At 45.5% G+C, this 14,270-nt stretch overlaps 1 protein-coding gene across 1 annotated transcript in view; it reads right to left on the bottom strand.

Annotated features, from left to right (window-relative positions):
- TMTC1 (transmembrane O-mannosyltransferase targeting cadherins 1) overlaps nt 1–14,270 on the bottom strand; it is a 148,563-nt gene that overhangs the window by 34,231 nt on the left and 100,062 nt on the right. The window contains exons 10-11 of the mRNA XM_086610428.1: nt 12,117–12,281; nt 2,608–2,721 (exon numbers count right to left, since the gene is read on the bottom strand). Coding sequence (XP_086466554.1) covers nt 2,608–2,721; nt 12,117–12,281 — 279 coding nt within the window. The remainder of the gene's footprint in view (nt 1–2,607; nt 2,722–12,116; nt 12,282–14,270) is intronic.

Genomic DNA, 14,270 nt, shown 5'->3' with positions numbered 1-14,270 from the left:
TCTCTCTAATTGCAGAGTAATTGGTCTACAAACAGAGCAGTGGTTGCAAAGCTGGGGCCTGTGAGGATGTATAAATAGCTTGGACATGAAATCTGTTCTTATCTGAGATACCCGTCTAGGGTCTTGCACTATATTCCACCATCGCGTTGCCTGTCCCACACCCATCACCTTCTCCACCACTTCAACACAGCCTTCACGCATAGGCACCTAGCAGAGGCTGCAAGGCCTATATGCAACCCCAGGCATTTCAGAAGGAGTATATCTCTGGGGAAAACACAGAATGTAATTCACAACAGGAGAACACACTACTCTTTTTTACTTACACTGTTTTATCGCTTATTACAGAGGCCCCAAATGATTTCCCTGTGACAGAGGTGGGAAGGAGGGGTAAAAATAAGGAAAGTGTAAGTGCAGAGAGATGAGGTGGTGGGATCAAGTAATGCAGCTTCCAAATGATGGAGCTGGCATGAGACTTCTGACTCCCGGTCTGCACTGCTGCGTCAGACAGCGAACACGTGAGGTGGGGACAGCGACTCACTTTTCAAAACTCCCAACTAATCCGGAAATTACTGAAGTAACTGGAGCACTAGCCCAGGTGCCACTGAGCATCTAGAGAAGAGTTTGGTTGGTTCTGCGTAGCTTCAAGTCCTGACGAGGCTTTGGATGCTCTATAAACAATAATACCATCAGCACAAACCATGCTATCTAATAAAGTTGAGGAAATGTTTGCAATCAGTTCTCAAAACAGACTCCTTCATAATTGAAATACTGCAGAGCAGAAGACAGCATTATAATTATAATAAATGGGAGCTGCTGAGTTAGAGAAGAGCAAAATCTTTTATCAGCAAATCCCATTTACACAAGCAGACGCGACGTCGGTAGGAGCAGAAAGCTGTTACGTTACTCTGTGTACTAGCACATTCACTTGCAAGGCTTGGATAATATTTGTTAGTTCCTTTTCTTTTTAACTTGCAATGGCCTTTTCTGGTAAGTTGGAGAAAGTTCAGAGGCTAGCTACAGGAACAACTGGAGGATTGCAAAAACTCGCATAACACTGAAAACACCAGCAGCTACATCAGCGGGTTGCATCAAGCAGCGGGTTAAGGGAGGAGTTGATCACTCTATGGAAAACAGGCTTTTGGTAATGGGTTTTTCAGTGGGGTGTTTAAAGGTGTAAACAAATCCAATGACTGGAAGCTGACATTGAACAAATCAAACTAAAAATAAAGGAGGACATTTTCAACAGCCAAGGTAATTAACCTTCAGTACGATTTATTGATGGTTGTGCTGGATTTTCCATTCCTGGAAACATTAGAAAATAGGATGGAGGTTTTTCTAAATGACTTCCTAAATGCCCAGCATGGCGAAACAGAACAGGACACTGCTCAAAAAAGCTAAAAATCACCTTCACCCAGGTTCAGGCCTTCCTCAGTGACAATGAACTCCCATCCTCCCAGCTTAACCTGGGCGGGTTAGGAGCCCTTGGAAAGCCGTTGGCATAACCCTGTCAGCTGGCCAGAAGACAAAACATAGATGCAATTTCTGGAGTCTCCTGCCACACCATGTGTCAGGAAAGAGCATTTCTTGCACCTCCTGACATGCCTTATGGAGCCAGCTCTGCCCTTGCTGTGCATCAAAGCCACTCCTCACCTTGTCTGTCCTTCCCACATATGCTTTTCCCCCCGTCCCCGAAGACATTATCTGCACTGTCCATGCTTGCTTTTCCTTGCCACTCCCCCACTTTTCCCTGCAGTAATTCCCCTGAGGGGTTCATCCCTTCGCCCAAGCCCCCAGGACCAGAGGGGAGAGGTGGGGACCTGCTTGCTGCACGGAGCACTGCCAGGGCAGCAGGGAGCAGCCAAGGCCCTGGCTGAGCTGCACCAACAGCACTGGCAGAAGCGGCGAGCGGAGGGATGCTGCTCGCATCTGAGGATGGTTGGGAGGGTCCTTCAGAGATACCAGACAAGCCTCCCGTATTACATCCCAACCCTAGGCCCACATTTACCACCCATCCATGAGCAAGGCAACTCAGCCTCCTGCTTCAGCTTCCCCCTGCACAGAAGCACAGTAATGCTATTTACCCTGGTACTGTACAGGAGCATTTTCAGGATCAATTAGTTTAGTGTTCAAGCAAAGCTCTGTGGACAGAAGCCTCAATACAAGTAGTAAGTACCATTATTATTACTGCACTTCAGATGGCTACAGCGCTGGCATTTTCCAGGCATGCACCATTAACAATTTACTAAGATAAATGGCCCAGGAACCTGAAAATGCATTTATGACAACTACCTCCTGCTTACCAGCATACATTCAGTCGAGTAAATGACACCTCATTGCTCAACGTGTAGCTATGGTAACATTTCTATCTCATATATCGAAGTGTGCACACACACACACACACGGAGCTGGAGCGAAGCCGGGCTACCTCATTTAATGACATGCAAACACCAAGCCAGGGAATTTTCCCAGCCTCCGAAAGCTGAGCTGCCCCCCGGGAGCTGGGGGTGAGGAGCAGGCAACCCATCCCATGGCCGCCAGGGAAGGGCTGGGCTAACGGCAGACTGCACCGCACAGCCAGAAGCCCCACCAGGCCCTCAAGGGACTTACTTGAGAGCAGTTTTGTAGTGGTAGATCGCCTCAATGTTACGGCCCTGGTCCTTCAGAAAATTGGCGTAGTTGTAGTGCACCTTGGCGTTGTGGGGCAGGGTCTTCACTCCTGAGCTGCAAAGAGGAACAGAAGCAGGATGGTGTTAGTCGGTGGGGTGACCTCACCTTCCCTGAGGTCTGTCTTCTTCTCACAGTCCCTTTTCTGAAAAGTTTACCTGGATTTCTAGTGCCTCGTCACCTCCTGCGCACTCATGCCAACACAACTCATGTCACAACCCCAAGCTTGCCCCGCACACTGGTACACCAGGTGCTCCGGGCAGACACAAACACGTGGCAGTAGTTCAACTTGTCCTGGCTGCTGTCACTGTGGGCACCTCCAGCACCAACACCGCAACACTCCCTGTGGCCAGATGCTGTCGTGTTTCAAATGCCGAATTATTAAACTGAAAGACCCTAAAAAGGCTAACATTTAGAGGCTAACATATAGCCGTAACAGGCTCCCTGCTTAAACCTGAGTCTCATGAAGCACCTTATGAAAATCTTGATCTAAATCTGACAGCTGGAGGTACCAGAAAGAACATACCTTTTCCATAAGCATCAGCCACTAGAGGGGATGCATAGCATACTCTGAGTACCGAGCCAGCATGCATGCACCACTTCGCAAAGTATTGCCAGGAGGTGAGGGCTAATGGGACTCTCACCCTTAGCTGGCAAGTCGTACACTCTCACATTATAACGTACGACTGTGGGCATGTGGCTGCACAGCCACCCCATCCCTCCCCTTCATCTCCTTTGCCATGTAGATTGGATTCAACATTCGGAATTAATAATGAGGGCACAAAGACAAAAGGAGAAGAGCAAGCATATGCTTATTTACTTAATTGAGAGCACAGAAAGCAAGGTACACCTTGCATGGCTAGAGGAAACACCGTTTCAAGGTTAAAGAGAAAAAGAAATCACAGGAGCATGTACACCAGGGAAGCATTTCCCCTGCAAGAATCCAGAGAGTTTGGTACTCTGTTTAAGGGGGGAATTCTTTCCAGCACATAAATAAGGGCTCTCTGAGGCAATGGGAAATAAGGATGGATGAATCTGTTCATGTAAAAGCAGACAAAGCGCTGTTTCTTGCTCACAAGCAGATCCCTGTCACCTGCTGTCTTTTCTCCCCCCATCATCTCTAACCCACCTGCCTCAGGTAGGAAAAGCAGAGACTAGGAAAATCCCAAGTCTTCTTGCTTTGCCTTGTCTGCCTCTCCTGTTTAACTTCGGTGAGCAAGGAAGTTGATCATGATGAGACGGGACTGCACACAGCCCCTGCAGTGGGGTGCACACTCTCTCCCGTGGGGAGAATGCACTCACAGCTGCGGAAACCCTTTGTCGGGGATTTCGTTGTAAAACGGTGCTGGAGAACTGTAGCGGCAAATAACGGCATCTTTTATCAATTGTCACTAATGCCTACTCGTGAGAGCTTCCAAACCTTCGCCCACGGCTGCCTCACAGAGTTCAGCACAACACAGCCATGGTTTGCCTACAGAAATTAAAAACACACCTTGCATTTGGCTTCCTAATCATCAGGTATTTCTAAATTACTTCCTGGGAGCACTACAGGAATAAGACATTTTGTGACTAATCGCTGAATTAAATCAGTTAATTGATGCTATTCTTAAGAGAATGATTTTCTATATTAGTTTTCACAGAGATATACTGCACCAGCAGCAAGTAATGTGTGACTGCTATGGCTGTGTTAATTTCCATTGGCCTTGGGAGCTATTAACTACACACTTACAACCTCTGGGCATTACTGGAATATTAATTCTTGTACAGAGAGGGTTTCATTACATCAACGCCAGCGTTACGGGCATGACTCTGCACTGTCATGGACAGGCACTCAAAGCTGCTGCTATCTCAGAGCTACGTGCGATGAGTTGCTGGCTCTGCTACAGCCCCTGCTGAAACAGAGCAAACCGAGTCAATGGCGAGGAGTACATTACACACACACACACAAGTACTTCAGTTCTAACGTGACACGGTTTTAACAGCAAGATGCACATGCTTAAATATTTTAATTCTGGACTGTTTCCCTTCCAGTAGAATTTGTTATCAATCCTGCTGATCCCATTTATTAAAACATCACTAATAAAGCTGCTTTCATCTGCATGCTTTGAGTGGGGTGATATAGGAAAGGCAGAAATCGGTTCGGGTTTGGGTTCTTGCAATGCTCTCTTCTGCATCACGCTGCTCACACTCCCTGACCTATTTATTCTCCTCGCACAGGCAAGAAGGGGGGTGTTTCGTTTTGCAAACGCACGTAGCAAGCACTGAGGCTGCTTGGAGTCTCTGCGCTGCGGGAGGTAGTAGCAAACACAGCGCTGGATGTGGAGGGGATTTTTTAGGAGAGTTTAGGCAAACACTCCTGCTAATTGATCCTTGACCAGTCGAGAAGGCTGTTTGCTTGTTCACAGAGGAAATAATCATGTCCATAATGAAAGCCAAGCAGGAAAGGGTGGAGTATAAATAACAAAGCAGAACACAATGTTTTTCCATTTCTGCTTCCCACAAGCCCCTAGTCTCTCACAATTTCAATCTAATTTTCCAACGTGCTTTTCCAAACTCTCCTGTTTCCCTCTTCCTCAGCCCAGCACACACATGTCCTTCTGAAAACCTATGGCACCAATCTGGCTCCAGCCAGAAACAAGCCCACTGAGATCGGACGTCACTTCTCCGGAGGATTTCCTTCCCTTTTGACTTCTACGACAGCAGTAAGCGACATAAATGGAAAATAAACAAGAGGCAAACCCTTTTACATAACACTTGCTCTACATGGAAAGGCAAAAGTCTACTAGCCGTAAATCAGAGAAATAAAATACCTCTGGTATTTTCCAGCCTCAAATACCAGCATCATTACCTAAACCCACTTCAGTTGGGAAAAGTCTCCTGTGATCCTCTCTGCTGTTTTCCTAAGTGCACGTTCTGCTCTGCAATGTGACCCGGTGCAGGACAGAGGCTTCATTGGTTTTCTATGATTTCCGTATGAAAAGCGCTCAGTTTACAGGGAAACGAGGCCTCTCCTGCCTCAGCAGGAGCCCTGGAAGACCATGGGGACTCCTCTGCTTTGGGAATCATTCTCATCATTAAAGGTTCTCTACAGAAAATGATTCTCTTGATGATACAAACAACCGCTTTCCCTGCCCTCCTACCTTGTATTGATTTCACAGATATCAATGTTGGGCCATATTAAACTGCTCTACAGAAGACACACAAAATGCAATAGGACTTGCTCTCCTCAGCTGAGCTAGCTTTCAGAATTAACACAAGAACACAGCAGTGAATGCCACCCTTGGGGCTGGGTTGTTTTTTGCAAATTACTGAAGCCAGCAGACCCGGCTTGGGAGGGAAAACTGCTGACTAAGAAAGTGCCACTTTTATACAGTTCCTTTGCTGGTTACAACTGCGTTTCCACCAGGCACTGTCACAAATGCGGGCAGCACATGCAGATGCTTTCCAGGAGCAACAGGAAACGTGGCAGCTTGACAAACCTTGAGAAGGTCAGTCCAGCGGACGCAGAGGTTAGCCCACAGCCCTCATCTCCCTCTCCCTGGCTTCAGACATTAACACCGACCACGGTTGGAGCCTGACCTACTGGCCTGTGCATTCGCTCTATAGGGTAGTTCCTTAAATATTTAACAATTAAGACCTCCCTGCCCACCTGCCAATACAGTAAGACAAACTGCTTGGGGCTTCTAGAGATCTGTTGGAATAGTATGCCTCAAATATCTAGAGATATTTGGCCACTTCTTGTACCTGTAGTTCATTTGCTTCTCATTTAGTCCTTGCACTTGTGCACCTATGTGTCGATGCATCACTTCCTCAAGACAGCAGCATCCTCACCCATGCTGCTCCTTTCAGCCAGGACCCAGCAGGATTTCTGCATCCAGAAAACTTGGACCCTGGGCTGGAGATTGAGAGTCAGGATGGCCCAGAGATGGCGAGAGTGCTGCTGCACAATGTCAAAGCAGGGTAAGCCTTGACAGTAGAATGAAATGGGGTACAAGCACAAAACTGATAACATGCTGAGTGTACAAACGTTTCCTGAACAAGCATAGAGAAAGCATGTAAAACAGAACAGATCTCAGCCAAGGGAATCGAGACAGATTGACCCTGAAGAAACACATCCAAGCAAATGGAGAAATGGAAAGTAGAGGAGAAGGAAAAAAAGTAATAGGAAGGAAAAAAGCAGTAATTAATTAAAGCAGCAACTGGGAAAAGAAGAATGAAGAACTAAGAATGGGAGTAAAGATTCTCTCAGCACATACTTAAAAAAAAAAATTAAAAATTCAACACACACGGACTACCAAGTAAGTTGATTTATGTCTCCTTTCCCACATCTATAGATTTGCTCTGGTTCCTTATTATTTTCCCTCGTACTTCTTTACTGTTCCTTATCTCCTCCTCCTGCTCTGTCCTTTCTAATTTATTGTTGTTGCACATGCCTCCATCCACTTTTCCCTCCTCTCCTCACCAGCCTATATATAGCCTCCTCCTTCTGCCCCAAAGAGGAGATCTCCCACTCCTGGCATGACATTATCTTCTTGCTATACTACTCTTCTTTTGCATTTCCTTCCCACCAACAAGAAGAGTCCTACCATATTACAGACTCACAAGAGATGTATAACGCCCATCAAAGATCTTCAAAGAACAACAAAAAGGCCAATACAGTTAAAAAGCATAGTAAAAAAGGCTATAAGCAATGAAGAACACCCTTTAAAAAGTAAACGTCACAGCTACAGAAGGAAAAAGGAAAAGAGTATAAACTTCAGTAAGTTAAAACATAAACCATAATCAGGCAGACCAAAGAGATTTAAGGAAAAACTTGCTAAAGCCATCAAAGTTAATAATGGAATACATCAGACATAGGAAACCCGCCAAAGATCCCCTAGGGCAAATAGATGATGGAGGTCTAAAAGTAGTGCTTGAAAAAGAAAAGGCCACGGCAGAAAAGCTAAATGGATTATCTGCACCAGTGCTCACTACAGGGGAACTGAAGGAGGTTGCCACATGGGAGTCTTTCCTTACAGGATCAAGTCCAAAGCACTGTCTCAAACTGAAGTGGTAGTAAAAGAGGCTTTAAAACAAATCAACACCAAGAACAGTTTTAAATTCATTAGGCCCGGTAGTATGCATCCAAAAGAAATCAAACGTGAAGCTGCTATTAGCTGCAGTATGTAGCCTATCGTTTAAATGAGGCTGGCACTAGAGAAACAGGAGGTGACGAACATGACATCATTTGGCTCCAGCAGAGGGATCTAGAGGGCAACAGACCAGCAAGTCTGATTTCCACTCCAGGTAATTTGTGGAAAACCACAATAAAGTCTAGCTCTAGCAAACTTCTGGATAACTACAATCCAACAGAGAAGAATTAACCTTGTATTTTGCAGAAAGAAGTTGGGCAGATCTGTTGCTCTTTGATAGACTCAACAGGTACGTGGTACTGAAACTATGGAAAGCTTTTATGAAAATCCAAATATAACGCAGTCACTCAGAATCACATACATCAAGGTTGTGCACTTAAATGTTCAAAATGGCTTTTGATAAAATCCCTCACTAAAGACTTCCGATTTCTTAAAAGCATCATGGAGTAAGAAGGAAGGTCACCTCCTGAATCAGTATCTAGCTGAAAGATATCAAGTAAAGAGCATGAATATGTGAACAGTTTTTACAACTGGAGAAGACTGCAAGCAGAGTTCCCAAAAGACATGCAAGCATCTGAGCTGCTTCACGTGTTCACGAAGGATCTCGAAAAGGGAGCAAACAGAGAGGCAACATGTTTGCTGATTACACTGATATGAATCACACTGCAGGAATTAAAGTTAACTACAAATTCTTGCAGAAGGATCTCACAGTATTGAAGGCTGGGCAAGAAGATGGCAGATGAAATGCAATTCTGGTACAGGCACGAGTATCAGAGAGTGTGTACACACACACTCTAAACCTGCATAAATCTGCGCACAGATTGATGTCTATAAAAAGAGACGCTTCCACTCACAATAGGAATCTTGGAGTTTATGCAGGCAGTGCTGTGAAAATATTACCCAGTGCTTAGGCAAGGTCACAAAAGTCAAGTGGAAGATCAGGAATTAGTAGGAGAAGAGAACAAAACCCAGTCCTACTTAACCGAGCTGCACATATCTCTTGAAAGGTGATTCTGGTCTCCTTCTTGTAAGGATGGATAAGAGTATGAAAGCATCCAGCAAAGACTGACAAGCAGGATCGGAAATGCAGAACAGCTTCCATATGAGGAGAGTTCAAAACCAGCAGACTCCAGTGTGAAAAAGAGACAGCCTTGGGTGAGAGCATGGGGATAAAGGCATGGAAGGCAGAGGAGAAGTGACGAGCTGACGGTTACTCACTACTCATTCAGCACACCAGAACTAGGGGACATCAAACAAGATGATGGGATGGATGAGGAAAGGGATGCCATCCAGAGGGACCTTGACAGGCTGGAGAGATGGGCCTGTGAGAACCTCATGAAGTTCAACAAGGCCAAGTGTAAGGTCCTGCATGTGGGTCAGGGTAATCCCATGCACAAGTACAGGCTGGGCGGAGAATGGATTGAGAGCAGCCCTGAGGAAAAGGACTTGGGAGTGCTGGTGGATGAGAAGCTCAACATGAGCCGGCAATGTGAGCTGGCAGCCCAGAAAGCCAACTGTATCCTGGGCTGTATCAAAAGGAGCATGGCCAGCAGGTCGAGGGAAGTGATTCTGCCCCTCTACTCAGTTCTCGTGAGACCCCACCTGGAATACTGTGTTCAGCCCTGGAGTCCCCAACACAAGAAGGACATGGAGCTACTGGAACGAGTCCAGAGGAGGGCCACGAAGATGATCCGAGGGCTGAAGCACCTCTGCTATGAAGACAGGCTGAGAGAGTTGAGGCTGTTCAGCCTGGAGAAGAGAAGGCTCCGGGGTGATCTTATAGCAGCTTTCCAGTACCTAAAGGGGGCCTACAGGAAAGCTGGAGAGGGACTTTTTACAAGGGCGTGTAGTGACAGGACAAGGGGCAATGGATTTAAACTGAAAGAGGGCAGATTTAGGCTAGATTTAAGGCAGAAATTCTTTACATTGAGGGTGGTGAGGTACTGGAACAGGTTGCCCAGAGAAGTTGTGGATGCCCCATCCCTGGAGGTGTTCAAGGCCAGGTTGGATGAGGCTTTGGGCAAGCTGGTGTAGTGGAGGGTTTCCCTGGCCATGGCAGGGGGGCTGGAACTAGATGAACTTTGAGGTCCCTTCCAACCCTAACCATTCTATGATTCTATGATCAGGCAGAAGGCTCACAGCACACAGAAGGGAAATCTTAGTGTAATTTAACAATGGAGCCCAGTGCACAGGATGCTGTAGAAGCCAAAACTATAAATAGATTAAAAAAAAGCAGTCAGAGACATTAATGGAAGAAAAGTCCATCAGTGCCTGTTAAAAGCAAAAAAAGCAAGTTAACTCCTGACTCAGGAAGTCTTTAAACTGCAGATTATTGCAAGCTGGGAAAGGACTGGAGAGAAGCATCACTGTTGCTGGCCCTGTTCTTACATCACTTTTCCAGGCATCTGCTGCTGATTGCTCTCAGGGGCAGGCCACGATATGAGGTCACCCAGCAGGAGCACCCCTACATTCTTGCCTTCTCCTCAAAAGCTCAGGGCAGATCTCTCTCCTGGAAGTGTCGTCAAAAGACGTGAACTGAAGAGTGAGCCAGCTCAACCCAAGCCACTGAGCCCGCGTACTATTCTGGAAAACACCAAATCCGTACCTTGAGGCAAGGTGTGTTAGCTCCAGCTCAGTGCTGCACTGAAGTGCTGGCATGCTTGCTGAATTTGAGCTGGCTTGCAGATGGCCACCCTGTTTTGAATGGAGGTAGGATGGACAGAGGTCCATTTGTGTCCAACTAAGCAGACATAACCTTATCCTTCTCTTTTGCAACAGACCCCCCGGCACCCTATCCCATCCCAAGAGTCCCCCTTCACAGAAGGAGATCTCCTCCTGTCATCCACTCCCATTCAACTTCATCGTTCTTAAACATGGGCGACCACAACTATATGCAACGCGATACTGGATGATGCCTGCAACTCGGCATATGGAATTGCCATCTTCCCACTCCCCTTTCAACAAGACAGTCATCCGACTTGGAAAGGTGTCCGGCTTTCCTCCAAGTGGTCACCGTTACAGCCAGAAGGGTTTGGACTCGAGGTGCGCTTCACGGGGATCGCTGCATGAGCCCAGATCCATCACCATGGCTGCTGTTATTTGAACAGCAAACAGCATTTCAGAGAATCATAGAATGGCATAGGCTGGAAGGGACCTCAGAGATCATCTAATCCAACCTCCCTGTCACGGGCAGGGACGCCTCTCAACTAGATCAGGCTACTCAAAGCTCCATCCAACCCGGCCTTGAACACCTCCAGGGAAGGGGCATTCACAACCTCTCTGGGCAGTCTATTCCAAAGTCTCACCACCCTCGTACTGAAGAATTTCTTCCTAAGATCTAATCTAAATCTGTTCTCCTTCAACTTAAACCCATTTCCCCTTGTCCTATCAGTGGACACTCTTGTAAAAAGTCCCTCCCCAGCCTTCCTGTAGGTTCCCTTCAGGTATTGGAAGGCAGCTATTAGGTCCCCCCGAAGTCTTCTCTTTTCAAGGCTGAGAGAGACAGGCAATGAATCGTGTTGGAATGAAGAAACCCCTATTCCAGATTTTTTTTTTTTTTTTAAATCCCACTAACGGAGCTCCAATCACATCAATAGTGTTTCCTGAAGACCAAAGGGTACACATAAAAAATAATTTCATACTCTTTAGTGCTGCATAAATTAAACTTTGCTCTGGCCAATAAGTTAGAAAATAAAGCTAAGCAACCCATGTGCAGATCACCTGCGCTTCTGCAATTACTTCACAATTAGACAACTGCTGAAAGCAGCTGGAGGCAAATGCAATACATTTGCTAGCAAAACACAAAATGAAACAGTCTGTTTTAGTGCAAAAAAAATATATAAATGAGGTTGTAAAGAGAGCTGTTTGGCAAAGAGTAATCAAATAAAATGAAATATGGTACATTAAGTTTGGCACTTCATGACATTTCATTTTGGTCATTAAGAACATCACTAAAGAAAATTCGATATATTCAATAGTGTTACTATGGTGTTCTGGAGGGTTGCAACAAACTTTTGCCATGTCTTTTAAAAAGAAAGTGTTACGTTATTGATAAATCTACAAAACTGAAGTTATTTAAAAACAGTTTGTCTTAAAAACGCAATTGTCAGAACCAAAGTTTGTGCATAAGCGTATAAAGTGCTGACACCAGTTTTTGCACAGGTGCCAGGAAACAGAAAGTAGGTGTTGTTTTATAATAATCAAAATGGTAATCACAGCAACGCATCAATAGCAGGAATCATGCTAAAGAAAACCATCCCATGTAACAAACTTATTTTAAGCGATACAAAAATGCAAGTATTCTCCTGTGGTAACTCATACCTGAAGAGGGATTCTCGTGACAGCCAGATTTCATTTTGTTTCACGGTCTTCCAAGAGAAGAGCAGCAGCAGTAAAGCAAAGAGGGTCAGAACAGCAATTCTCCACTTATTTAACCATGTAGACAGCTTTTTTAGACCATGGACAAAAAGGATGCAGTACCCCATACTGGAAAAAAAACAAAAAAGGAAAAGGTACCAAAAGTTATATTCCAGTACTCTGGTTTCTATGCAAGACCATCCAGTATTGTATTTATTACACAGTAACAGGTTTTTTTGGACTAATTATATTTTCCGAGCTAACAAACTCCAATTCAATAGTATTTTTCCTCAAGTCACTACACAATTTCCAAATTAACCCAAATGATAGACCCGGATGCCAGAAGTACAGTAGCGTACATAATACCACCCGGCATAATGGCAGCTTACACCAGCCCGTGGAAGGCAGCTGCTTTTCTGAACAGCAGGCTAGGAAAGCATCATGTAATAACAGTAATACTGAGCACTACTGGAGCAGCGTGGAAATGAAAAGCATTTTAACAGAGGGAAGTCTCTAAACAACCCCAGTGGTGGCTGCTATCGATTCTAGTTTACAAATCGCGAAGCTGAGGTGGGAGAGAGAGTGTTGCAGCCAACGCCGCAGCAGGAGCGGGTGGCGGAGCCCACGTCAAAAGTCAGGAGTCCCTGCCCATGTCTTGCACGTCTACATCAGGGCCAGCCCGTCCCTTCTTGCGCCCAGTCCAGAACAGCTGAGATGCGCTAGCAGAGCTTCCTTGTTGCCCTTCCATGAAACCACACATGGTCTTCTCCAGCACTCAAGCCTCCCGGCACTTTCACGGCTCTCTGCGCACTACTGAGGCGTTTTCTGTGAAGCGAACCACATTTTGAACTGAAGTCTTATTCTTATATAACTTTAAATCAATTCAGTAATTATTTACCTTAATTCAAGTTAATTCTTCCATGGCGCCCCTCTCCGAGTTGGAAACGGAGTGCTTTCAGTTGCCGTACTCGGTAAGCTGCTAATTCTACTTGGCATTTTTAAAAAGGAATTTCAATTCCTGGTGCTCAAGGAATTTCATTAGCTTATCTATAACTCTTCAATGCAGTTACTTAGCACCTGATTTAGTTTCAGACTTAAAAAGCTATCTTAGTCCAGGCAGCTCTCCCTGAGGATAAAAGGGAGCAGAAGGATCTGGAATAAGACTTGGGGACCACCAATACACAGGGACAGAAGAGCAGCCCTGCCCAGACACTGGCACATCTTGAACCCCAGCTGACTCCCATGCTTGAACGCAGACAGGCTCATCACACCTGCCCATGCTCCAGCCAGAGATCTACAGGCTTTCCTGGTCTGTACTGGGACATCTGGGCAACTTCCCAGTGAGACTGCTATCAGGTAAGAAAAACTAAGAATGCAATTCCCCTGTCAGAGGTGACCTTGCAAGCAAGCACACAATATGGTGAAAGTCAACCTGAAAATCAGAAAAAAAAAAAGTCCCATCTTCAAGGAGCTGTGAGCATGCTTCTCGATACAGTTTCTCTGCCCACTTGGAGGCGTGGGCATGCTGCTATTGCCTGGGCTTCCTAAGGATGGAGAGGGACAGTAATTCTTGCTTTTACTGAAGAAGAAAGTACCTCTGTTGTACGTACGGATCAGCACCAGGCAGCGGTGCTGTCTCTAGCACAGTATAGGTGCCATACAGGACACAGAAAGGTATAGGCATAGGGGGCAAATCCAGAGACAACATCAGATCTGGTGATCATTCAAAACTGCTTCACTGTTTTTTTAGAGTTGTCCCGTTTTTCAGAAATGGGTATCAATTTTTTTTTTCACTTAATTATGCTTGCATTTTGCTGCAACACACTTCTTATGGTGTTGGTACTGGTTTTTTCTGTTAGTTCTTTTGCACATATATGTTTATTGCACCTACATTAACTGCAAGCAGACATCAGACCTACAAACCAAGATCCTGGTGCCAAACAATTCAGCCTTTATAGCTATTGAACTCTACTTTAAAACCTCTGAAAAGCTAATCTTAGTAATAAGCCCTCCCTTTCCAATAAGAAATGCTTCAAAAACCTGCAGACGGTTTTCACTCCATTATTTTGCCTTTCAACAATTTCATCTGTCCCTTGGAATTAATTATCTGACATAAAC

Source organism: Tauraco erythrolophus, chromosome 4 (assembly GCF_009769465.1).
Source record: "Tauraco erythrolophus isolate bTauEry1 chromosome 4, bTauEry1.pri, whole genome shotgun sequence".
In the NCBI taxonomy this organism is placed as follows: Eukaryota; Metazoa; Chordata; class Aves; order Musophagiformes; family Musophagidae; genus Tauraco; species Tauraco erythrolophus.
The sequence above is the reverse complement of the archived record's forward strand: the minus strand, read 5'-3'. Positions and strand labels throughout refer to the sequence as shown.